Source organism: Thalassophryne amazonica, chromosome 11 (genome assembly GCF_902500255.1).
Source record: "Thalassophryne amazonica chromosome 11, fThaAma1.1, whole genome shotgun sequence".
Taxonomy (NCBI): domain Eukaryota; kingdom Metazoa; phylum Chordata; class Actinopteri; order Batrachoidiformes; family Batrachoididae; genus Thalassophryne; species Thalassophryne amazonica.
The window spans coordinates 105,389-131,982 of NC_047113.1; the positions used below are offsets into that span (position 1 = coordinate 105,389).

The 26,594-nt window shown below is 39.6% G+C and overlaps 1 protein-coding gene across 1 annotated transcript in view; it reads right to left on the minus strand.

Annotated features, from left to right (window-relative positions):
* The window catches only part of fmr1 (FMRP translational regulator 1), a 66,366-nt gene that overhangs the window by 9,982 nt on the left and 29,790 nt on the right, over nt 1–26,594 (minus strand). The window contains exons 11-12 of the mRNA XM_034181510.1: nt 20,875–20,961; nt 3,235–3,472 (exon numbers count right to left, since the gene is read on the minus strand). Of these exons, the coding sequence (XP_034037401.1) occupies nt 3,235–3,472; nt 20,875–20,961 (325 nt within the window). The remainder of the gene's footprint in view (nt 1–3,234; nt 3,473–20,874; nt 20,962–26,594) is intronic.

A 26,594-nucleotide genomic window follows, 5' to 3' on the forward strand; every position in this document is an offset into this window, starting at 1 on the left:
GCAACATTTGTGGCATTGTGCTGTGTGATAAAACTGCACCTTTCAGAGTGGTCTTTTATTGTGGGCAGTCTAAGGCACATCTATGCACTAATCATAGTGTCTAATCAGCATCTTGGTATGGCACACCTGTGAGGTGAGATGGATTATCTCAGCAAAGGAGAAGTGCTCACTATCACAGATTTAGACTGGTTTGTGAACAATATTTGAGGGAAATGGTGATATTGTGTATGTGGAAAAAGTTTTAGATCTTTGAGTTCATCTCATACAAAATGGGAGCAAAACCAAAAGTGTTGCGTTTATATTTTTGTTGAGTGTACATACATACATACATACATACATACATACATACATACATACACACACACGAGGTCTATTAGAAAAGTATCCGACCTTATTATTTTTTTCAAAAACCATATGGATTTGAATCACGTGTGATTGCGTCAGACAAGCATGAACCCTCGTGCGCATGCGTGAGTTTTTCCACGCCTGTTTTTCCACCGCCGCGACGCGCAAAGCCTCCGCTCCTCTTTCCATGACAAAAACTCCTGTAACAGTGGAATGTGCCGTTCATTTCCAAACTGGACACTGTGTTTTATCTGAGACGTCATCTAACTAGCACAGGAATTGTGAAAAGACGTGGACATCAGCACTTTTTCGGCACATTGAGACAGACGTGCAGAGGAATTCCGCGCGTCGCGGTGGTGCAGCATAGCGCACAGCAACGCCGTGATAAAGCCTCACGGGACATGTTCTGGCATGTCCAGGCACGTCCACAATTTCTCGGATAATCACTCCATGGAAAAACCACCGACAGCTGTCTGAACACCATCTCAAAGCCGTCCTGTGAGACCAAAACGGAGGTGGTTTTGTCTCGCTCCATCAGCAAATCCATCGTGACACACGAAGCCTTTGCTCGGCTTTCCATGACAAAATCTCGTTAAAAGTGAAATCTGCCGGAAAATGGTTGATGTCCAGCTCTTGTGATAACAAGAGAAATGGCACACGATGGTCACGGATCCAGACAGCCATCCGTTTAGAAATGAAATGGTCGTTCAGCCTGTCGATGGCGGCTTCGGAGCGCGGTGCACCCCACAGCCGCTGGGGGCCGTCCTTAAAGCGACAGTAACACTCCTTCTCTACCAAGCCCGTAACATTTTCACCGAAAGCCAGATAAAGTTTTCTAATGGTTTCCAGCTGCCAGTCTCTAACAGTTTCGGAAAAAATTCTGATGGAAAAAAAGCCCAAATCATTCTGCCATTTCCTCGCAATGAAACAACGACGAGAGGGGTGGAGCAGTGCTCACTCAAAGCCTGCCCACAGACGAATGACGTAACCGACAGGTGTGGAAAAACTCACGCATGTGCACGAAGGTTCAAGCTTGGCTGACGTAAAAACATATGAATCAAATCCATATAGTTTTTGAAAAAAATAAAAAGGTCGGATACTTTCTCACAGACCTCGTATATATATATATATAAAAACACCAGAGTTGTTTTTTTTTTTAAATTGGAGCAAGATGGAGCGTGCAGTGTGTCATCAGACAGTGTGGGTTCTGATGATGGAGATGATCCTTCTTTTGTTCTGGATGAGGAACCAAAGCAGGTGGGTCCACCGACGTGCACACAGATCTCCACAGCTTCTGTTTGCAGTTTCTCCAGGACTCAGGCGCTATGAGCTCTGTCCCAGCGCTGAGTCCTGGAACTCAGAGATGCAGACACACACTGCTCCAGCTGTGGCTCCAGGTGCATTTCATTTAAAGCGTCAAGATTGTTAGCTTCAGTTTTGTTATGTTCCTCTTTCATCCCTTTTGCACTCTTGCTTCGCAGACTATTTGGTGATAAAGCTCTTTCGTCCACCTTTTCTCAACGAATTGTGACCTTTTTTTTTTACTTTTTCCCTTCGTTCAGGAATCATCATGTGCCGTGTGACTGGGCCATAAAGTAGAACTCTACTAGTGTATACTAAGGTATATCTAAATATCTAAAAACAGAAGAGTAGAATAGAGTAGAACCACTTAGGTACCTGGTCTTGAGAACCAGGGATGGTAGGTTCAAAAGCTTTTTTAGCCCATGGGAACTCTCCCTACCTACCCAAGCGGCTCAAGAAATTGGACATCATGTACATAAGTGATATTTACACAATAAGGGTAAAAAACAACATATACAAGAAATATAGTACTACATAATATTATAGGAGTTAGCTTCTAAAACCTAAATATTCATACAGGAGAAGATTGTATTATACGTATGCCTAGTCTGTAGACTAGTAGTAAAATTAAATTATAGCTAATAGGGCTAAGCTATAAATATGGTTAATCTATTATAGAAACAGAAGCTATGGTGTAATATGTTTTAGGTATCTATCTGAAGTTCACCCTACTAGCTTACTATAGGAAGACAAAATACATATTCTATATGCTATCTAATGGAAACCCCAAACTAGGTACTATATGTTGATATCTATTAAAGGACCCATAAACAGAAGAATATTAAAAATGTACACCATGTAAAATAAATTTGTAAATCACAAAATTAAGCTAACTATAGCTAGATGAGCTACCGTTAAATTAGCCGTTAATAAGCCAACCGCACCTTGCTAGCCAACAAGGTTAAACAAAGCCGGTAACTAGCGTATAAAGTACAATAGTGTAGTTTAACTCTACAATAACAATATTAACAAATACATATAACAAAAAATGTAAACAAAAGTGTGTATTAACGTTAGCTTCCCAAACAGAACAGAACCGACTATATTGTTAGCTATGATAAACGGTGTTGCAGCCGGCTAGATAAGCTAACGTTAGCTGTTAGGTTTAACTAATTGTACCACACTCTTCCATTTTTATCAATATAATAATATTAAAAAAGACAAAGTTAAAGTGTGCTGAAATGTATATGGAGACATGATATAAGTACCTTAGTGAAAGAATATAAAGGTGGAACTGCACCCGGCTAAAGAGAGCTCGGGGCTCATGGCTGCAGCGACATGTAAGCCAGGTTAGCCTTAAACTAGCTCGACGAAGAGGGATAAATTCCAGGTAAGCTAATGTCTTGACATGACACTGTAATGGTGTTGTACTGTACAAAATACACTTTTGAGATCTATTCATGATTGTGCTCTATCCATAAAGGCGCAGGACTTAAATGTACAGTGAAAAATGAGCACACAGTGAGTAAAAATGTGACAGATGCAAACCACACCCAGAAACTACTTGGGGTTTAGAGGGTTAAATACCTGAGGCAAAAGCTGCACCTCCTCCTCTTCTACCTCTGCTACCTCTTCCTCCTGCTCCTGCATAGGGCTTCCCACCTCCTCCTCCCGCTCCTCTTCCCAATCCTAGGCCTGTGCCATTATCAAAGACATAAGATTTGTCCTTAGAGTTTCGAGGTCCCGTCCCTGCTCCCCCTCCTCCACCGATTTGTCTCAACTGTTCATCAATTTGAAGACGCTCGAGACGTAGCTGATCCACCTCCTGTTGACATCGGGAACAAGGTAAACAATGTAAACAAATGCATTCGCATAAAGAAATGCTATCACTGAATTTTAATTAAAAAAACACAAAACAAAACTGTACAACCTCATTTGTACTTCTTTGTGTTATGTGTGCTGACGTTTGATGCTTAAATTGTGTAGTAATAAACATTTCAATACATTACTCAATACTTGGGGTGTAATGCTCTCAAATTTTATGGTTTGGTAAAGGACGTATCAGGGAATGTGGTCAAGGTATGGTACCTAGTTTCTAGTAACAATAATAATAAATAAATAATAAATATGAAAAATACAAAGATATGGAATAATTTAATTATTCATTTTAGAATTGGGCATTTAACAATATGTTTTATTAAAGAGTCTTCCATAACTGAATATAGGTGTAGATCTTTTGTTATAAACATATGAAGATATAAAACTACTTGAATTATGTATAATTATTATTATTAAAACTCCAAATTTCTTAATTTTCATTTATTCATTTTCTGTACCCGCTTATTCCAAGTAAGGGTTATAAGGGACACTGAGCCCATCCCAATGGTCACTGGGCACAGCTAGGAAAGGCCGCAGTCCATCGTAGGGTCACATATAGACAGACAAACACATTCACACCTATTTAAACTTTCCATTTTACCTAACCTGCATGTCTTTGGAAGTGGGAAAATGTCAGAGTACCCAGAGAGAACCCATGCAAACACGGGAACAACATGCAAACTTCACACAGAAAGGACCAGTTGGAAAGTGACCCCAAAACATCCTTGCTGTGAGGCAACAGCGCACACCACTAAGCCACTGTGCTCCCCATTGTTTCCTTATAAATGCTATGAAAAAAGGAACCATATTATTTGTTGAAGCTGCTCAGAAAGGATTAAGTAAGAAAGTAAGTGAATACTAAGTAAGTAAGTGAATAGCACTAAATTTTTAAGGAAGTGGTACACTGCTAGTTTGGCTCCAGTAGTCTCATGGTCTATTTTTTGCCCTCTGTGTAATGCTGTACACCCTGCATGTCCTGTACAGGAGGGCTGTGCCATATCATACCATCCACAATAACACTGGTATAAATTTTACAGAATTAAAAAAAGAAAAAAAAAAAATTGTGTGATTTGCAATATAAACAGCTGGGTTTCTACTACAGGATATGGGAGCAGCAAGGTGCCGCAGGTTTGTTTGGCAAGCCGTTCACTCTTTTCCTTGTTTGTTTCACTGTGTTTTTGTTTGGTTTGGTAAAATTTCTCTTCTCCTGTTTTTTAATATCAAGTATGACGGCCCCTGAAAGCATCTGCTGTATTTTTTCATTGGTGGTGTTCTGGAGAAATGAGCAAGTCTCCTTCTCCATCTGTGTGTGTGTGTGTGTGTGTGTGTGTGTGTGTGTGTGTGTGTGTGTGTGTGTGTGTGTGTGTGTGGTGTGTGTGTGTGTGTGTGTGTGTGTGTGTGTGTGTGTGTGTGTGTGGTGTGTGTGTGTGTGTGTGTGTGTGTGTGTGTGTGTGTGTGTGTGTGTGTGAGTGAGAGTGAGAGATAACTTTTGGTACTTCTGAAGACAAATGATGCGCCTGAGTGGAATGTAGTTTGCAAGGCTTTAAAATGTGTTCACTAACCAGGCTGACTCGTTTTAAAGTGTGAAAGATTCTCCACAATGTCCACAAACAGGCCCCGCTGTGCACATGGAAGCAGCTCACCACCCAATGGTTTTAGCTGGAAGGAAGCGCGACACTCGCCCAAGCTGGATTTGAAATGGTACAAACGCACTGGTGGCCTGCAGTATTGATCCATGCATTTATCTCTTCTAGACTGGACTACTGCAATGTTCTATTTTCTGGTTTACCGCAGTCTAGCATTAGGGCTCTCCAATTGGTTCAAAATGCTGCAGCCAGACTTTTGACACGAAGCAGAAAGTTGGACCACATTACACCCATTTTGGCATCCCTTCACTAGCTTCCTGTCCCAGTGAGATAAGGTTCTGCTACTAACCTATAACATTACACTATGTAACACAATTTTTGTTCCTGGCTTCTAAGTGTTATATTTCAACTGCTTATGTCTAAAGTCTACGGAAAAATGACTACATTCAGCACAAACTTTGATTTTATTTTTTTAACGTTCTAGAAAGTTCTAAAAGTTTCTTGAAATTTCTAGATAATTCTGGAAACTTCTAGAAAATTCTGGACAGTTCTAGCAGTTCAAGAATATTCTCGAAGACTACTCAGTAGTAGTGAAGGCGAATCGAGAATATTCTTGAAAACAGACAAATTTCAAAATATCATTGTCCTGATCACAGAAGCAAAGTTTCTGTGGAATAACAGCTATTTTCTATTTATTTAAGGCATAACAGGTTAAGAAAACACACTGTGTACCCAGGAACAAAACAAAAATAAAAATTTGTTACATAGTGTTATTCATGGACTGGCACCTCCCTACCTAGCTGACCTAATTAAACTTTTTAGGGTCTTTTAGTGAAGTTTAGGGCTAGTGGCCGGCGATCACCTTAGTATTTCTATTTTCTTGTTGTTTAATGCTGGCAAATTATACAGTATCTTTTTGTCTTTCTGATGCCTGATTGTTTTTTTCCCCCCTCTGTTTAAGGTGCAGCTCCATCCAGAGATGGGCATTGTATTCGTGTTGGCGATCCTCCTGTCCTGTGCGCCAATAGCATTTCTTGTACAACCCCTGGCAAAAATGATGGAATCACCGGCCTCGGAGGATGTTCATTCAGTTTAATTTTGTAGAAAAAAAGCAGATCACAGACATGACACAAAACTAAAGTCATTTCAAATGGCAACTTTCTGGCTTTAAGAAACACTATAAGAAATCAGGAAAAAAAATTGTGGCAGACATTAACGGTTACTTTTTTAGACCAAGCAGAGGGAAAAAAATATGGAATCACTCAATTCTGAGGAATAAATTACGGAATCACCCTGTAAAATTTTCATCTCCAAAACTAACATCTGCATCAAATCAGATCTGTTCATTAGTCTGCCATCTAAAAAGGAGTGATCACACCTTGGAGAGCTGTTGCACCAAGTGGACTGACATGAATCATGGCTCCAACACGAGAGATGTCAATTGAAACAAAGGAGAGGATTATCAAACTCTTAAAAGAGGGTAAATCATCACACAATGTTGCAAAAGATGTTGGTTGTTCACAGTCAGCTGTGTCTAAACTCTGGACCAAATACAAACATGGGAAGGTTGTTAAAGGCAAACATACTGGTAGACCAAGGAAGACATCAAAGCGTCAAGACAGAAAACCTAAAGCAACATGTCTCAAAAATCGAAAATGCACAACAAAACAAATGAGGAACGAATGGGAGGAAACTGGAGTCAACGTCTGTGAGCGAACTGTAAGAAACCGCCTAAAGGAAATGGGATTTACATACAGAAAAGCTAAACGAAAGCCATCATTAACACCTGAACAGAAAAAAACAAGGTTACAATGGGCTAAGGAAAAGCAATCGTGGACTGTGGATGACTGGATGAAAGTCATATTCAGTGATGAATCTCGAATCTGCATTGGGCAAGGTGATGATGCTGGAACTTTTGTTTGGTGTCGTTCCAATGAGATTTATAAAGATGACTGCCTGAAGAGAACAAATTTCCACAGTCATTGATGATATGGGGCTGCATGTCAGGTAAAGGCACTGGGGAGATGGCTGTCATTACATCATCAATAAATGCACAAATTTACGTTGATATTTTGGACACTTTTCTTATCCCATCAATTGAAAGGATGTTTGGGGATGATGAAATCATTTTTCAAGATGATAATGCATCTTGCCATAGAGCAAAAACTGTGAAAACATTCCTTGCAAAAAGACACATAGGGTCAATGTCATGGCCTGCAAATAGTTCGGATCTTAATCCAATTGAAAATCTTTGGTGGAAGTTGAAGAAAATGGTCCATGACAAGGCTTCAACCTGCAAAGCTGATCTGGCAACAGCAATCAGAGAAAGTTGGAGCCAGATTGATGAAGAGTACTGTTTGTCACTCATTAAGTCCATGCCTCAGAGACTGCAAGCTGTTATAAAAGCCAGAGGTGGTGCAACAAAATACTAGTGATGTGTTGGAGCGTTCTTTTGTTTTTCATGATTCCATAAGTTTTTCCTCAGAATTGAGTGATTCCATATTTTTTTCCCCTCTGCTTGGTCTAAAAAAGTAACCGTTACTGACTGCCACAATTTTTTTTTCCTGATTTCTTATAGTGTTTCTTAAAGCCAGAAAGTTGCCATCTGAAATGACTTTAGTTTTGTGTCATGTCTGTGATCTGCTTTTGACACACTGATGAAGACCTAGTCGAAACGCGTCTGTGCTCCTGATCCTGTCGCCTTGCCGTGAGTCATTAAAACCTTTATTAAGAAGGACACTTGAGTGTTGCTGGCATATTGACATTGACATATTTTTACATCGACTTAGTTTTTGAGCCATGCACCTCCACTTCTGGTCCCTGTGAGTGCTCGTTTTTCCTCTGCTTCTTTTGTAAAATATGCCATTTTTTATTTGTAAAAAAAAGGCATTTCAAAAAAAAAAAAGCCAAGTTGCAATTAGATAACCCTCTGATATAACCGCTGTCAAAATAAATAGAACACTGCTATGATCTACTGGTGCCAGTGCCAGTTTTGGCCCTTTTTCATCTGATTTTTCATTTGTGCGAGAATTTTTTGGATCACACCGAGTTTCAGGTTAATTGCACGTCCTGCATCGTTTAGTATACATGGAGTAACAAGCTGTGTTTAACATCTCACGACCACCTCTGGATCGGCGATCATATGGTCAAATAAAAATCAAACCTGTTTGATATTCTGGTCGGCCGTCGTGAGGGTATCCCGCTGCTGAAGCGCTACAAGCGTCCAACCTCTCGCATTGTGGCTGTGCAAACACCGCAGACCTGTCTTGTAATGTTTTTTTTGTTTTTTAAACTTTGATGTCTCCCATCAAGAGTTTTTGTAAATTAAGTTTGGAAAAAAAAGCTTCTGTTTACATTTTGCTTATGGAAACATGAGTCTGACATGTGGCTTTTGAACATACAATGTGTGTGAGAACATAAATCGGGTGCTCTGAACTTTTACACCGTGCGGTTCTGTGGTACAGTTTGAGCTAGAACCGAGTACAGTGACTGAAAATATCAGCCCACAATACTGCGAATACTGCCATGAACACTACTGGCCAGTATATGGCAGTAGAGACCTTAAAAACTTGCCAAAACAAAATTCCAGTTAATCTGTGTCTGCTACTCTGCTACGTTTATGATGCGTGGAATTTAATAAATGCAAACACAATAACAATAACGTCTATTAACCCAGAGAATATATTCACGAGAGTGTTAGGCACTAGAGTTTAATGCTGTTGTCCGTGGAGCCTGATCAGAGTGTCTCAAATGCATTTCTCATGTTGTGAACGTACTGAGATTACCCTATCGTACCCATAATGCAGCTGGACACAGCATCTCCACACTAAAACCTTAAAAATTAATTAGTGCATTACTTTAAAAGTAAAACATATATCTGATATTTTCACTTTATAAAACTTCAGATGTGACGTTAATTTAAATAACTTGTTTGAAATTAGTTTGGTTAAAATTTGAACCATAAGTTAAAAATGTATGCCTCTGGATGACTTGGGTGATACTGCCCGCGTATCAGTATGGGGTTAAAAGAAATTTTTTTTTTTTTTTTTGGTGACCAGTTCTCCTTTGACTGCAATGGACAGAGCGGTTTCTTCTAGAAGCAGTTATCTGAAAAGATAATCCGATAATGAAAACATTATCTTCGATAATTATCGGTTATCGGATTATCGGAACTGTGCCCACCACTGGCTGTATGCTAACGGTGTTAGCACTTTAAGCAGCTGTCAGTAGGCCGACTTATTGCATAATTACTGAGGAAATACACAGCTGATAGCTTTTACTGTCTACACCAAAGTAAACTGTTATGAGAACCACCACGCAGTCCCCAAACATATGATTTAATAAACACCCAAACCAAGGTTTGTGCGTCAGGACTTTATTTTGCACCCCTTTATGCATGAATGAGTTCATTGTGAATCAGTGCAGGTGGGGCTCTCAACATGGCAACGCCCAGAAAAGGGGCTCATTTCAGCTTTTCCGTTACTCGATTTCTTCATTGTTGTCAGCACCTCCTAAAAGTCAAATAGAATCTGTTTATAATAAACTCGTTAAGTGCTGAATGTGTTATTCTGGAAAAAAGAGAATTGTGAACTGTTCATATGTTAAATTAAGCCATTACTGAAATTAAAACAATTTCAATTTATTTTCATTTATATTGCACCAAATCACAACAGAGTTACCTCAAGGCGCCTCACACAAGTAAGGTCTAACCTTACCAACCCCAAGAGCAGCAGTGGTAAGGAAAAACTCCCTCTGAGGAAGAAACCTCAAGCAGACCAGACTCAAAGGGGTGATCCTCTGCTTGGGCCATGATACAGACATAAATTACAGAAACAATTCACAAAACAAATATACAGGAAATGCTGTTGGTGCACAGGACAGGAGGGTCTCCAGCACAAATACCACACCCATCTCTGGATGGAGCTGCACCTTAAACAGAGAGAAAAAAACAGAATCAGGCATCAGAAAGACAAGAAATACAGTATGATTTGCAGCATTAAACAACAAGAAAAACAGAAGAAATACTAAGGTGATCGCCGGACCCACTAGCACTAAGCTTCACTAAAAGACCCAGAACTTAAGTCAAGTTGAGGCTGCGGCCCGCTTACTTAGTTTCCTAATAAAATGAATTAAAAGAGTAAAAAGCGTAAAACAAAACTGTACCAGTATGCTAGCCATACAAAAGGGAAAATAAGTGCATCTTAAGTCTGGACTTGAAAGTCTCCACAGAATCTGCCTGTTTAATTGACGCAGAGAGATCATTCCACAGAACAGGGACACGATAAGAGAAAGCTCTGTGACCCACAGACTTCTTATTCACCTTAGGGACACAAAGTAGTCCTGCACCCTGAGAACATAAAGCCTGGGCCGGTACGTAAGGCTTAATTAGGTCAGCTAGGTAGGGAGGTGCCAGTCCGTGTACAATTTTATAGACTAAATCTGATCTCACTGGGACAGGAAGCCAGTGAAGCGACGCCACAATGGGTGTAATATTGTTGAAATTTCTGCTTCGTGTCAAAAGTCTGGCTGCAGCATTTTGAACCAATTGGAGACTCCTAATGCTAGACTGCAGTAAACCAGAAAATAGAACATTGCAGTAGTCCAATCAAGAAGAGATGAACGCATGGATCAGGGTCTCAGCATCAGCCATAGACAGGATGGGACGAATCTTCGCTATATTTTTCAGGTGAAAGAAAGCAGTCCTCATAATATTTCTAATGTGGAGGTCAAAGGACAATGTACAGTGAGGAAAATAAGTATTTGAACACCCTGCGATTTTGCAAGTTCTCCCACTTAGAAATCATGGAGGGGTCTAAAATTTTCATCTTGGGTGCATGTCCACTGTGAGCGACATAATCTAAAAAAAAAAAAAAAATCCGGAAATCACAATGTATGATTTTTTTAATAATTTATTTGTATGTTACTGCTGCAAATAAGTATTTGAACAACTACCAATCAGCAGAAAGTCTGGCCCTCAAAGACCTGTTAGTCCACCTCTAAAAAGTCCACCTCCACTCCACTTATTATTCCAAATTAGAAGCACCTATTTGAGGTTGTTGGCTGCATAAAGACACTTGTCCACCCCACACAATCAGTAAGACTCCAACTACTAACATGACTAAGACCAAAGAGCTGTCCAAAGACACCAGAGACAAAATTGTAGACCTCCACAAGGCTGGAAAGGGCTTTGGGGCAATTGCCAAGCAGCTTGGTGAAAAAAGATCAACTGAGCAATTATTAGAAAATGGAAGACGCTAAACATGACTGTCAATCTCCCTCGGACTGGGGCTCCATGCAAGATCCCACCTTGTGGCGTATCAGTGATCCTAAGAAAGGTGAGGAATCAGCCCAGAACTGCACGGGATTAGCTGGTCAATGACCTGAAGAGAGCTGGCACCACTGTTTCCAAGGTTACTGTGGGTAATACACTAAGACGTCATGGGGTAAAATCATGCATGGCACGGAAAGTTCCCCTGCTTAAATCAGCAGGGGCGAAGCACCAAATTCTGGGTCCTAGGTACAAGCCATATTGAAGACCCTCCCACTGTTATGTTCTTTTTTTATTAACGCAAACACCAAATTTCTAATGTGTAGTCAAACCAGGTCTAAATCATGTATACCTTAGATCACACCTGGGAGTCAGAACCCTTTTTAAAGTTGGGGGAGCAATATTGAGTTGGGGGTCTGGGGGATCAAATTGCACCTCAATATACAGTAGTGTTCAGAATAATAGTAGTGCTATGTGACTAAAAAGATTAATCCAGGTTTTGAGTATATTTCTTATTGTTACATGGGAAACAAGATACCAGTAGATTCAGTAGATTCTCACAAATCCAACAAGACCAAGCATTCATGATATGCACACTCTTAAGGCTATGAAATTGGGCTATTAGTAAAAAAAGTAGAAAAGGGGGTGTTCACAATAATAATAGTGTGGCATTCAGTCAGTGAGTTCGTCAATTTTGTGGAACCAACAGGTGTGAATCAGGTGTCCCCTATTCAAGGATGAAGCCAGCACCTGTTGAACATGCTTTTCTGTTTGAAAGCCTGAGGAAAATGGGACGTTCAAGACATTGTTCAGAAGAACGTAGCAGCGTAGTTTGATTCAAAAGTTGATTGGAGAGGGGAAAACGTATACGCAGGTGCAAAATATTATAGGCTGTTCATCTACAAAGATCTCCAATGCTTTAAAATGGACAAAAAAAAAACAGACACGCGTGGAAGAAAGGGAAAACAACCATCAAAATGGCTAGAAGAATAACCAGAATGGCAAAGGCTCACCCAGTGATCAGCTCCAGGATGATCAAAGACAGTCTGGAGTTACCTGTAAGTGCTGTGACAGTTAGAAGACGCCTGTGTGAAGCTAATTTATTTGCAAGAATCCCCCGCAAAGTCCCTCCATAAATAAAACACGTGCAGAAGAGGTTACAATTTGCCAAAGAACACATCAACTGGCCAAAAGAGAAATGGAGGAATATTTTATGGACTGATGAGAGTAAAACTGTTCTTTTTGGGTCCAAGGGCCGCAGACAGTTTGTGAGACGACCCCCAAACTCTGAATTCAAGCCACAGTTCACAGTGAAGACAGTGAAGCATGGTGGTGCAAGCATCATGATATGGGCATGTTTCTCCTACTATGGTGTTGGGCCTATATATCGCATACCAGGTATCATGGATCAGTTTGGATATGTCAAAATACTTGAAGAGGTCATGTTGCCTTATGCCGAAGAGGACATGCCCTTGAAATGGGTGTTTCAACAAGACAATGACCCCAAGCACACTAGTAAACCAGCAAAATCTTGGTTCCAAACCAACAAAATTAATGTCTCGCAGATGTGAAAAAAAAAAAATAAATCAGGAAAAACTGTGGTTATACAACTAAATACTAGTTTAGTGATTCAGATGATTGCTAAAAAAGCAGTTTGAACATAATAGTTTTGAGTTTGTAGCGTCAACAGCAGATGCTTCTATTATTGTGAACACCCCCTTTTCTACTTTTTTTTTTTTTTTTACTAATAGCCCAATTTCATAGCCTTAAGAGTGTGCATATCATGAATGCTTGGTCTTGTTGGATTTGTGAGAATCTACTGAATCTACTGGTACCTTGTTTCCCATGTAACAATAAGAAATATACTCAAAACCTGGATTAATCTTTTTAGTCACATAGCACTACTATTATTCTGAACAACATAGCACTACTATTATTCTGAACACTACTGTAAATCTAAATACATTTTGCCAGTTCAATCAGTTCATCGGTAGATTATTTTTTCAATTAATCTTTTTTTTAACTTACATGTGCGTTTTGCCATTATTTCTTTGAGTTATTATTAAAAAGCCTTTGTCACACAACATCAACATTTGACCTTGTAACAAAGTGATGATGTTATATTCTCGTCAAAAACATACCTGGAGTAGTGTTTTGCTTTATTTTGCACATACATACATCACCGACACACCACAAAGAGATTTCCATCAGGTTTAGATGCCTACAGCAACTATCTCAACCACTGACAACATATTACAGCAAGAGTCCACAAAAGTATTTTAAAGGCCTGACGAAAGTGTAAAATGTTATATTTAATAAGATATTTTCATGAAAAAGACAAATGTGCAGTTTACTGCATTTAATTTCTTTCTTGTGTAAAACACAGCTTAGATATGGTTTGACCGAAACAAATTGTCATTAAACTTAATAAAACAGGGATGAAGTGGAGGTTTAAGAGTCACTAGGTTTTCACAGGAAACAGTTATTTCTATATTTATTTATATTCATTGTTAGTTGGTTTAATATTTTCTGTTTTGTTTTATCAGATTCTTTTTGTCCGTTTCTCTAAAACTGTATTGTGGCATTATTAGTTATTATTACTATTATTGTTGTTGTTTCTATTATTATTATTATTGATATATAAATACAAATAAATGAATAAAATATTACAATTTGTAATACATTTTACTCTTTTACGACAACAAACGCTGAGCCATGAATTATTATACAGAAAACAAATCTGCTGACAGCTGCAACAGCTTAATGCTAACTTCAGCATTGAAAGCTCCCTCAGCATTAAGTTAGAAAATACATCTATCAACTGTTTCAGAAGACCATAATTGGTCAGATTAACATAAAAAGGTAAATGTTACTCACAGACATATGCTCTTTGGGGGTTTAGTGGGGAAAAATTAACATTAAGTGAAATAAAACACTGAATCAACAAAGCACCAGATCGAATCAATCAATCAATCAACTTTTTTCTTATATAGTGCCAAATCACAACAAACAGTTGCCCCAAGGCGCTCCATATTGTAAGGCAAGGCCATACAATAATTATGAAAAACCCCAACTAATAAATATGTTGATGGTTTGGATGAAGTAACTAATGAAAATAACTCAGAACAATCGGAGAGAAAGAGTCTAACCAAATACCGGCATCACTGAAAGCAGCCAAAGATAACGATACGTCTTTGGGATGGTTATGAGTAATTTTTTCTCTAATAGTTAAAATTTTGTTAGCAAAGAAAGTCATGAAGTCATTACTAGTTAAAGTTAATGGAATACTCAGCTCAATAGAGCTCTGACTCTTTGTCAGCCTGGCTACAGTGCTGAAAAGAAACCTGGGGTTGTTCTTATTTTCTTCAATTAGTGATGAGTAGAAAGATGTCCTAGCTTTACGGAGGGCTTTTTTATAGAGCAACAGACTCTTTTTCCAGGCTAAGTGAAGATCTTCTAAGTTAGTGAGACGCCATTTCCTCTCCAACTTACGGGTTATCTGCTTTAAGCTACGAGTTTGTGAGTTATACCACGGAGTCAGGCACTTCTGATTTAAAGCTCTCTTTTTTAGAGGAGCTACAGCATCCAAAGTTGTCTTCAATGAGGATGTAAAACTATTGACGAGATACTCTATCTCACTTACAGAGTTTAGGTAGCTACTCTGCACTGTGTTGGTATATGGCATTAGAGAACATAAAGAAGGAATCATATCCTTAAACCTAGTTACAGCGCTTTCTGAAAGACTTCTAGTGTAATGAAACTTATTCCCCACTGCTGGGTAGTCCATCAGAGTAAATGTAAATGTTATTAAGAAATGATCAGACAGAAGGGAGTTTTCAGGGAATACTGTTAAGTCTTCTATTTCCATACCATAAGTCAGAACAAGATCTAAGATATGATTAAAGTGGTGGGTGGACTCATTTACTTTTTGAGCAAAGCCAATAGAGTCTAATAATAGATTAAATGCAGTGTTGAGGCTGTCATTCTCAGCATCTGTGTGGATGTTAAAATCGCCCACTATAATTATCTTATCTGAGCTAAGCACTAAGTCAGACAAAAGGTCTGAAAATTCACAGAGAAACTCACAGTAATCCCAAAACGCCGCAAAGCAGGGGGCCTAAGAAAGACCCCTGTGGAGCCCCAAATTTCATGCCACTAAGGTTAGAGGTAGTGTTACTGTACAAAACATAGTGAGAACGACTGGTCAAGTAACATGTCAACCATGCAAGGGCAGTAATCCCAAAATGATTTTCCAGCCTATCAAGCAGAATATGATGAGCCATGGTATTAAATGCAGCACTGAGATTAACAGCAACAGAACCATAGTGGTGTTCGAATCCATCGTAAGCAGAAGGTCATTCACCACTTTAGTGAGAGCCATCTCTGTAGAATGATATTTTCTCAAAGCAGACTGCAGTGGCTCAAAGAGATTATTCTCAGTAAGACAGTCCAAGAGCTGCCGTGACACCACTTTTTCCAGAATTTTAGAGCAAAATGATAGATCTGATATCGGCCGATAGTTTTTCCAACACTAGGGTCAAGATTAGGTTTCTTAAGTAATAGATTAATCACTGCAGATTTGAAACATTTAGGATCAGATCCATAAGTTAAAGAAAGATTAATAATTTCCAGCACAGTCGGCCCAAGAGTGGACCACAGGTCCTTAAAAAGTTTTGTTGGTATAGGATCAAATAAACAGGTTGTGCTTTTTGTTGACGTTACGAGTTTCATCAGCATGCCTAGTGAGATACTATCAAATTCTGTAAATCTAGGTAATACCTCAGTAGTGGTGCCCACCTCAATAGCAGGGTGTAGTGGCTGAGCTAAGGCATGCTGGGATATGTTTAACCTGATGTCTTCTATTTTCTTCCCAAAGTAATCCAGGAAATCTTGTGCTGTAAAAGGAGAGCGAACTACAGGTGGTTGTCCATGAATAAGTGTTGCCACCATTTGGAACAAGAACCTGAGTTATGCTTGTTTTTGTTGATCAAATCAGAGTAGGTCCGCTTTGTAGCCAATAATGCATGCTTATAGTCTAAGATAGCATCACGCCACGCAAGGTGGAATACTTCTAATTTTGAACAACGCCATTTCCGTTCTAGACCTCTAGCCTTATGCTTGAGGTCATGCAGGTAATCACTGAACCAAGGTGACTGTGATTTGGGGGAGCGCGGTTTTAATACAGGTGGTGCAATCATGTCGAGTGTAGTTTTGAGCACTGAGTTTAAACTATCCACAAGTCTGTCTACTGATTGGGTATTTGCCAGATGTGAAGCTAAGACATCAGGCAGTCTTGCTTCGAGTTCAGTCTTAGTTGAGGAGTTGCATCGGCGTAGTGATATATAAGGTTGTTGTTCCAGTAAACACGGCAGCAAAACTGTGAACTTAATAAGTGAGTGATCAGAGACCACTGATGTAAGAGGCATGATGTCAATATCTGTGACAGCAATACCACGGCGAGAACCAAATCCAGGGTATTTCCACTCGTGCCTCGAGTCCCGAATGCATTGTCGAAATCTTAATGCATCCACAATTTCCATAAATGATTTGCAGAGGGTATCAGAAGGCTTTTTTATATGAACGTTAAAGTCACCAATGATCAGAATGTTATCTGCACTAGTTGACAAATTAGAGATGAATACACCAAATTCATCTAAGAATTCAGAATATGGGCCAGGAGGCCTATATACAGTGACAAAGTAATACGGCTGATTTTTATTCTTCTGACCTTAGCAATGCATAATATCCCGAGTAGAGTGGAGAATCAGATGCTCAAACGAGTTATATTTGTGACCCCCAACAGCTAATAAGCTAAACCTAAATTTATAAATAAGAGCAACCCCCCCCCGCTTTGCATTACGAGGGACGTGACTAAATGTATATGCTGGTGGGCAGGCCTCATTCAAGAGAAGGAGAGCTGTAGGTTTAAGCCAGGTTTCACATAAACCAATCAATATAAATATAAAGCACCTTGGGGCAACTGTTTGTTGTGATTTGGCGCTATATAAATAAAATTGATTGATTGATTGATATCTAAGTGATTATCAATAATTAGATCATTACTCAACAATGATTTTGAGGACAGTTACTCAACAATGATTTTGAGGACAGTGATCTTATGTTAATGAGACCCAGTCTAAGGACCTCAGTGGGGCTGACAGTTGAACTGTTTGGATTTAGGGGTGGTTCCAGAGTAGCTTATATAAGATGGCTAGAAGTAGGTTTAGGTTTGAGACATTCCATGCGCGGTGCCGGTAGCAGACACAAAATTTTTGCTATTGCTGGAACAACCACTGGGCCATCCTCAATTTCAACATCATCCAGTGTAGTAATGGGTATTAAGTTTGCAAAGCATATCCCTCTATGATTTTTATAGACACGTCTACGAAAGCAGGCCACAGTCTCAACTTGTTGAATTTCCCTCCCTGGCAGATAAATTGCACTACACCATAGTGGTTTTCTGCACTAATTTCCCCGCTAAGCTAATGGATTCCACACCCACATTTGTCATAAGCCTTGCAGGGTGTCTAATCACCTGCTCCGTGGCCTGCTGTAAATTCCTAATGTTACCCTCCCTGTAGAGCTCTATCTATGTTCGCAGACAAGATGGCGGCACCTTCCCCAGTAGGGTGGAGGCCGTCCGGCATTAGCAAGCCACGGCGGCCCCAGAACGAATCAATAAAGCTAAAGCCTTACTGTCTACAAAACTGCGCCAGCCACCTATTTAACGATGTCAGCCTGCTAAACACCTCATCATTAACCTGGGAGGGGAGGGGACCAGAGACTATTAATCTATGCCGACACATCTTTCTGACAAGGTCACAAGTCCTCGCTATGTCCATTTTTGTGACCTCTGAGTGCTTCAACCTGACATCATTGGTGCCAACGTGAATAACTATGTAACTATATCTCATGTCATGTTCCTTAGTCTGTCTTCCCTTCTGCAGCGTCAGCAGATTAAGATGGGATGCAATGTCGGGAGCTCTGGCCCAAGGAATAAGTTTGACTTTGTGGGTGATAGAATCCCTTATCACTAAAGTCCGGTGTTTCGGCCTGGAGACAGGAGTGGAAGTTACTTGTGGGCTCAGAGAACTCACAGGGCTTCCTCCGTCTCACCACAGTCTGAAAGCCGTCCTCCACAGCCGGCGTTTCTAGGCTGATGCTAATGGGCTTGCTAGCCGGACCAACACTAACCTCATCTGGAGTGCCCGTGACATCGAATTGCACTGAGCTAAGAAGCTGCTCTAACTTACGGACACGGCTCTCTAAGAGAGCCACCCTATCTTCCAACATCACGCAGGATTTACGGAGGGTGTAAAGTAGGTAAAGTGCTGTACTTTGTTAACTAGGAAATTCAAGAGTATAGCCAAGCAAGCACAAGCTAACCAATAATGGATAAGCTAACCACTCCTAAGGCTCACACAGGATTCACACAGACGGCTGCTCCCTTGTTTGCACTCGGGGTCACCACAGCAAATCCAAGGTGGATCTGCATGTTGAACTGGCACAGGTTTTACGCCGGATGCCCTTCCTGACGCAACTCCACATTACATGGAGAAATGTGGCAGGGGTGGGATTTGAACCCAGAGCCTTCTTAACTGAAACCAAGCGCATTAACCACTTGGCCACCACCCCTGCATTCACACAGACGTAAATAAATTAATTAAAATTCACAGCAGTTACACTGAAAAAGTAGCAGAGGTATTCAAAAAATTGGAGGAGTCAAACTTGCTAACGCATGCTAACTGCTAGTAAAAATGCTCGCCGCACCTAAGATTTACACAGGAGTAAAACAATGACCTAAAATTCACAGTAGTACACTGAAAAACTAACAGAAGTATTAAACAGGTAAAAAAAAGAAACAGCTATAAAAGTACCGGCGGGCGGAGTCGACCTAGCTAGCGAATGCTAACTGCTAGCAATTCATAAGACTGTAGTTAAATACGGTTCAGAGTAGATACACTTAACTAGAAGAGTGCTAAACAGAAATAAAAGAAACGCATACAACCGTGTAAAGTTCAGAAGAGCATCACAACAGCAATGTTTTGTTAAAAAGGCAAACAACATAAGTTCTGAGGATTCTGAATGTTTTAACTATTTTCACATATGCCTACAAAGTTGCCTCTGACAGTAAAATATTAAAAGTCATATGTCAAGTGTTGCTAATTTCTTTTTTGTCCATACACATACTAAAATACTGAAATGCTTGTTTTTTCAAGGATGCCCAAAGAGAGACGAACAATATAAAGCAATATAGATTGTGATAGCACAGGCAAGAAATTAAAAGTACTTTGCCACTGGTCGCACTGCAGTATAAGTCACATTTACCACTTCATGCAACAAGAAACAAAATTAATTTAATTGCAGCATGATTTATTTATAAGGAACACACAATGAAGTAGTTTCACAGCTTCAAGGAGCACAGCTAAGGAGCTAATTAATGTCATTATACAGGGCACAAAATGTAATTAAACTGCTTCTTTAAGCCATTGAACAGACAATTGTATGTGAGGTGAATGTGCAATGCAATGAAACATTTGTAAAACCAGTGCATTATTTGTTTATAACGCAAACACTGCTTTAGCGATCAGAAGCTACGAGCCAATAAATGTATGGTTAAAAAGGCAAACCGCGAGTTAACTGCTTCTTTAATTCACTGAACGGACGATCATATGTGAGGTAAATGTGTAACACAATGAAATGTCTGAAAACTCTTTTGTAGCATATTTGTAAAAGACAATAAATTCACTGTTAATTTTCTTCTTCTTGTTCTTAAAAGCACTGTCCTTGTAGTTTCAAATAAGTCGAAATGTTTCTTCCTAATATAATAATAATAATAATAAAAAAATAATAATAATTGCCCCTCTTTTTCATAAGATGGTGTTCAGTTGACAGCTCTGCCCCTCTCTTCACCCGCATCTCCAGAACATGTGGCCTCAGATCAGATGATACAATCACAAAATCGATCATCTATCTTCAGCCTAGGGTGCTCTGGTACCGTCACTTATGAGCATCCTTATGTTCAAACATGGTGTTCGTTACGGTACTCGGTCACCAGAGACCATGATAGGTACCCGACCATGCAATCTGCAAAGCATTACACCCATAATGAATACTCATACATGATTCTTGTGTAGACTGAAGTTAAACCCTTATATTAGGTGACAATTTATTTCACTATTCTGTTGTAGTAAATGGTAAATGGACTGCATTTATATAGCACTTTTCCATCTGCATCAGACGCTCAAAGCACTTTACAATTATGCCTCACATTCACCCTGATGTCAGGGTGCTGCCATACAAGGCACTCACTACACACCGGAAGCAATAGGGGATTAAAGGCCTTGCCCAAGGGCCCTAAGTGATTTTCCAGTCAGGTGGGGATTTGAACCCATGATCTTCTGGACTCAAGCCCAACACCTTAACCACTAGACCATCACCTCCCTCTCTTCTGCATGAAGAATTTCCACAACTGATGTTAGTGAAAGAACAAACCTTGAGATAGTTGAGATGATAGTCCAGTAGCACAGTAGCATTAGAGATGCTTTCCTTTGTACCCACAAATACAAATGGCACCATTCCCTGTAAGAGAGGTTCATGAAGAAAAAGAGCAACATCTACATTAAAACTGTAATCCCTTTAGATATTTTAGAATTAATTAAAAGGATTTTATTCAGCACCACTATAATTTGACTCATTTGTATTTTATATACAGTGTATCCACAAAGTATTCATAGCACTTCACTTTTTCCACACTTTGTTACAACCTTATTTCAAAATGGAATAAATTCATTTTTCCCCTCAAAATTCTACACACACCACCCCAGAAGGACAACAATTTTTTTTTTCAATTTTTGCAAATTCATTAAAATAAAAAAAATAAACCACATGTGGTTATGAGTGTTCCAGAACATTTGAATGGAATCTTACAGAACATTTGATCTGCACTGTCCAATCAGACTAAAGTTGTGCTTCAAATGGTCCCGTCTATTTTCAGGCAATTACAGTCAGGTTGAAAGCTGCTCCAAATGTCTCTCAAAGACTCTCATGTAAAATCAATTTTTTTCCTTCACTTAACGAGGCTTTCAATGCAATCTCTATAGGTCCAGGAGTGCATGCACATATGTACACTTACGTCATGCATAACTATAAAAGCGCATGCAGGTGGCTTCGATCAACGCCGTGTTCAAAATGGAAGCTCGGAGATTCTGACCTCCAGCTCTAGAAAAAAAATTCCTTTATTAATTTCTATTTAAAATTAGTTAAGGGTCTGATCTCAGTGGACTGCAACAGCATGGAACAGCATTTGTGAAGGAATTCCCTTGATTGTGTACGACGTTCACTGGGTGATACAATTCCCTCACTTGAGTCATAAGTCCGAGAGAATCGCTCTCAGCCAGCAGAGAGGAATGAATCCATGGAAGCTCCTCAGGCCACGTGTGGAGGAGAGCATAGTGGTCAACCCTGAGAAACACCGGAGGAGTGGACAGTGGATTTACTGACAAGATGGGCATGGAGTTCAATCTGCTAGACATTTCTACCATCAGTGAATGCATTACCACCATACAAATAATTTATTATTATTATTTATATTATGTTATTATTATTAGGGCTGACAAAATAATGCATTTACAGCACATATAATGCATACATTTTTTATATTGTGATTAATCGCGCTTTGCTCCATTTTGTGTAGATGTCACTGACTGGGTCTGTAAATAAAGAGCGCTTTTGAGAGCAATAACTTGGTTAGAGGTCCGTACCTTTGGAACCTTGACAGATTTAAAAATGAAACTCCTGCGTTGCCCTTGGGGATCCATGGACTCTCGATTGGGTATAAAATAGGTAGCCGACATTTTTCAAAGGTGGTAATAAATCATGCAAAGTTTCGATAATGACTTGGAATGGTGTGAATCCAGAATGTTTTCAGACTCAAGACTTTACTTTCCTGTTAATTAAGCATTTTTTATGTCAGTTTACTCTCCTAATGTATTTTCAGCTGATCTGCTCTGTGTCAGCCTGATCCCGTCAGATATCAGAAGCTAAGCAGTGCGGAACCTGGTTAGTACTTGGATGGGAGACCTCTTTGGAACGCCAGCAGCTGTGTGTTTCACCAGGTAAAACTGGAGTTGCGTCAGGAAGAGCATCTGGTGTAAAACTTGTGCCAAATACCAATGCGGATCTAGTCGTATTCGCTGTGGCGACCCCAAATGAATCGGAAGCAGCCGAATGGACAACAACAACTCTCTTAATGTATTTATAAATTGTTTAGGTTCTTGTTATCATATACACATTCTCATTATTATTATTATTATTATTTTATTATTACTTCTATTTTGTCACGTTTTAAATACGTGTTTTCACTTTCTTGTATCATCCATGAATTAAAAATGCATGGATGATGTATTTTATAATTATATTATATTTATATATTATATTTAATGCATTTTACAATTATATTATGTACTTAGACTGAACATACTAAATAAAATCACGCACGCATGCTTTTAATATATAGATGATTTACTGCTCCCTGCTAGAATGGTGCATAAGTCCAGAATGTAAATATCAATGTCTATTGTTCAGTGTTGTTAGCTAATATCTGTAGCTTCTCCAGAAATATTAGTCCTATCAACGTTTTGTTTTGGTGGCATTCATCCTTGACCCAAATTACATAAGCATACCAAATGGCAAATGTCAGCTCCCCAGTTTTTCCGTGATCATAGCTGCACACGTGTACGCACACAGAGCTTTTTGTCTTTTCTGCACTCTGTCACAAGCAGGTACTTTTATTTTTACATAACCACAGAGGCAGTGGCTGAGAACATCAAACAAACTGTACTTTTCAATGACATGGTGCCCCCCGAGGCAGACGTGTTTGCACGCTCTGCATCTGGATGCTGGGTTTTCTCTTTTTTTCTTGTGTGTTTTCTCTGGCTTTTAAGTGTTGTGCACTGCAGACTTACACCAGGCAGGCACTCTTGGACATTGCTTTGCACAATACTGTTTTTTTCCGGATATATTCTGCCGGAACTGCAACTCAATGTTCAGCCCACCGTGCAACTCAATGTTCAGCCCACAGTCACCGCCAGCTTCCCCAGGAAGGCCTTGAAACACCGACCTCGAGTGAGTACGCTGACACAAGGAGAGCGTCCAGGAGGAAGCGCTGTAAGCTAGGCAAGAGAAGCAGGCTCCACGCTAGGCTAAAGGCTCGCCAGAGCAGACCATCGCTCCCCAGCCTCTTGCTAGCTAACGTGCGGTTTCTGGAGAACAAGCTGGACAAGCTATGAGCTAGGATAACATCACAGAGGAAGACCAGAGAGTGCTGTGCTCTTATTTTCTCCGAAACCTGACTCTTGGAAAGCGTTCCAGACTCCGCTGTTCATCTGGAGACCCAATCATTGTACCGGGGGGACCGGACTGCTGCCTCTGGTAAGGTGACAGGGGGAGGTCTGTGTGTGTTTATGTCAACAACGCGCAGTGTTTATTTGTTTATTTATTTGGATCCCCATTAGCATCTACAGTATAACTGCATCAGCTACTCTTCCTGGGGTCCATTCATTTTTTAATCACAGTTTCAGTACAATAACATAATAGATTTCCATTAAGGCCTGTAAATCATAATGAAAATTCATAATACATTCAGAATAAGTTCATTCATAATACATCACAATACTTCAACCATTTGCCTCAGATAATACTTTTTAAGTTCCTTTTTAAAACCCAGTCCACTGCTCAATTCGCTTAACTTTAGTGGTAAATGATTCCATTCTCTCACGGCTCAAAACATCACTGTCCATTGACTCTGGTTTGTTTTACATTTAGACAAAATGAAACACAGTCCTTTAGCATGCCTGGCTGGATAAAAATGAGTATCCTTATTAAAAGGCAGTTGTTGGTAAAGGACAGACGATATCTGAGTTGTAATAATATTTCTTAAAAAGTTTGCTTTTGCATATAGCCACCTGTCCCTCACCAAAAGCCAAGAGAGGCGCTTATGCATTGTATCCACACTCGTCCTAAAGCCACATTTTAACACCACACGTGCAGCTTTATTTTGCACAAGCTGTATTTTTTTACATTATTTACTGAATTATTTGACCAGACAGCTGCACAATAATCCAAATGAGACAACACCAAACTTTGAATGACATATGGTATCACTGGTTTAGTTAAATATCTTGAACATCTTATCACTGCCAAAGTCTGTCCCATTTTAGAGACTACATTATTTATTTGTTTGTCCCAGGACAGTTGGCTGTCAATACAGACTCCAAGGAGTTTGACTTCTTCCACTTGTTTAACAACTGTATTTTTCATTACAAGATTTAGTTGTGGTTCGGCTCTTAAGGAATGTTTAGTTCCAATGACAATGCTTACTGTTTTTCCTGTGTAGAGATGTACGGACTGTATACAAGCACTGCTCATCAGATCTGGAGCTTTTACTGCTGCGATGCTGTTCCTTTTATCTACCAAGGGAATTCACGTGTGTTTTTGGCTTCTGTTTACATCCATCCACGTGCTAACTGCACCGAGGCTATCAGCAAGCTGCATGACGTCATCAGCGCGCTGGAGACGGCTCATCCTGATGCTGTTTTTATCATGGCTGGTGACTTCAACCAGTGCAATTTACGGTCTGTACTCCCTAAATACAACCCCTGGCAAAAATTATGGAATCACCGGCCTCGGAGGATGTTCATTCAGTTGTTTAATTTTGTAGAAAAAAAGCAGATCACAGACATGACACAAAACTAAAGTCATTTCAGATGGCAACTTTCTGGCTTTAAGAAACACTATAAGAAATCAGGAAAAAAAATTGTGGCAGTCAGTAACGGTTACTTTTTTTAGACCAAGCAGAGGGAAAAAAATATGGAATCACTCAATTCTGAGGAAAAAATTATGGAATCATGAAAAACAAAAGAACGCTCCAACACATCACTAGTATTTTGTTGCACCACCTCTGGCTTTTATAACAGCTTGCAGTCTCTGAGGCATGGACTTAATGAGTGACAAACCGTACTCTTCATCAATCTGGCTGCAACTTTCTCTGATTGCTGTTGCCAGATCAGCTTTGCAGGTTGGAGCCTTGTCATGGACCATTTTCTTCAACTTCCACCAAAGATTTTCAATTGGATTAACATCCGGACTATTTGCAGGCCATGACACTGACCCTATGTGTCTTTTTGCAAGGAATGTTTTCACAGTTTTTGCTCTATGGCAAGATGCATTATCATCTTGAAAAATGATTTCATCATCCCCAAACATCCTTTCAATTGATGGGATAAGAAAAGTGTCCAAAATATCAACGTAAATTTGTGCATTTATTGATGATGTAATGACAGCCATCTCCCCAGTGCCTTTACCTGACATGCAGCCCCATATCATCAATGACTGTGGAAATTTACATGTTCTCTTCAGGCAGTCATCTTTATAAATCTCATTGGAACGGCACCAAACAAAAGTTCCAGCATCATCACCTTGCCCAATGCAGATTCGAGATTCATCACTGAATATGACTTTCATCCAGTCATCCACAGTCCACGACTGCTTTTCCTTAGCCCACTGTAACCTTGTTTTTTTTCTGTTTAGGTGTTAATGATGGCTTTCGTTTAGCTTTTCTGTATGTAAATCCCATTTCCTTTAGGCGGTTTCTTACAGTTCGGTCACAGACGTTGACTCCAGTTTCCTCCCATTTGTTCTTCATTTGTTTTGTTGTGCATTTTCTATTTTTGAGACATATTGCTTTACGTTTTCTGTCTTGATGCTTTGATGTCTTCCTTGGTCTACCAGTATGTTTGCCTTTAACAACTTTCCCATGTTGTTTGTATTTGGTCCAGAGTTTAGACACAGCTGACATTGCATGATGATTTACCCTCTTTTAAGAGTTTGATAATCCTCTCCTTTGTTTCAATTGACATCTCTCGTGTTGGAGCCATGATTCATGTCAGTCCACTTGGTGCAACAGCTCTCCAAGGTGTGATCACTCCTTTTTAGATGCAGACTAACGAGCAGATCTGATTTGATGCAGGTGTTAGTTTTGGGGATGAAACTTTACAGGGTGATTCCATAATTTATTCCTCAGAATTGAGTGATTCCATATTTTTTTTTCCCTCTGCTTGGTCTAAAAAAGTAACCGTTACTGACTGCCACAATTATTTTTCTTGATTTCTTAAAGTGTTTCTTAAAGCCAGAAAGTTGCCATTTGAAATGACTTT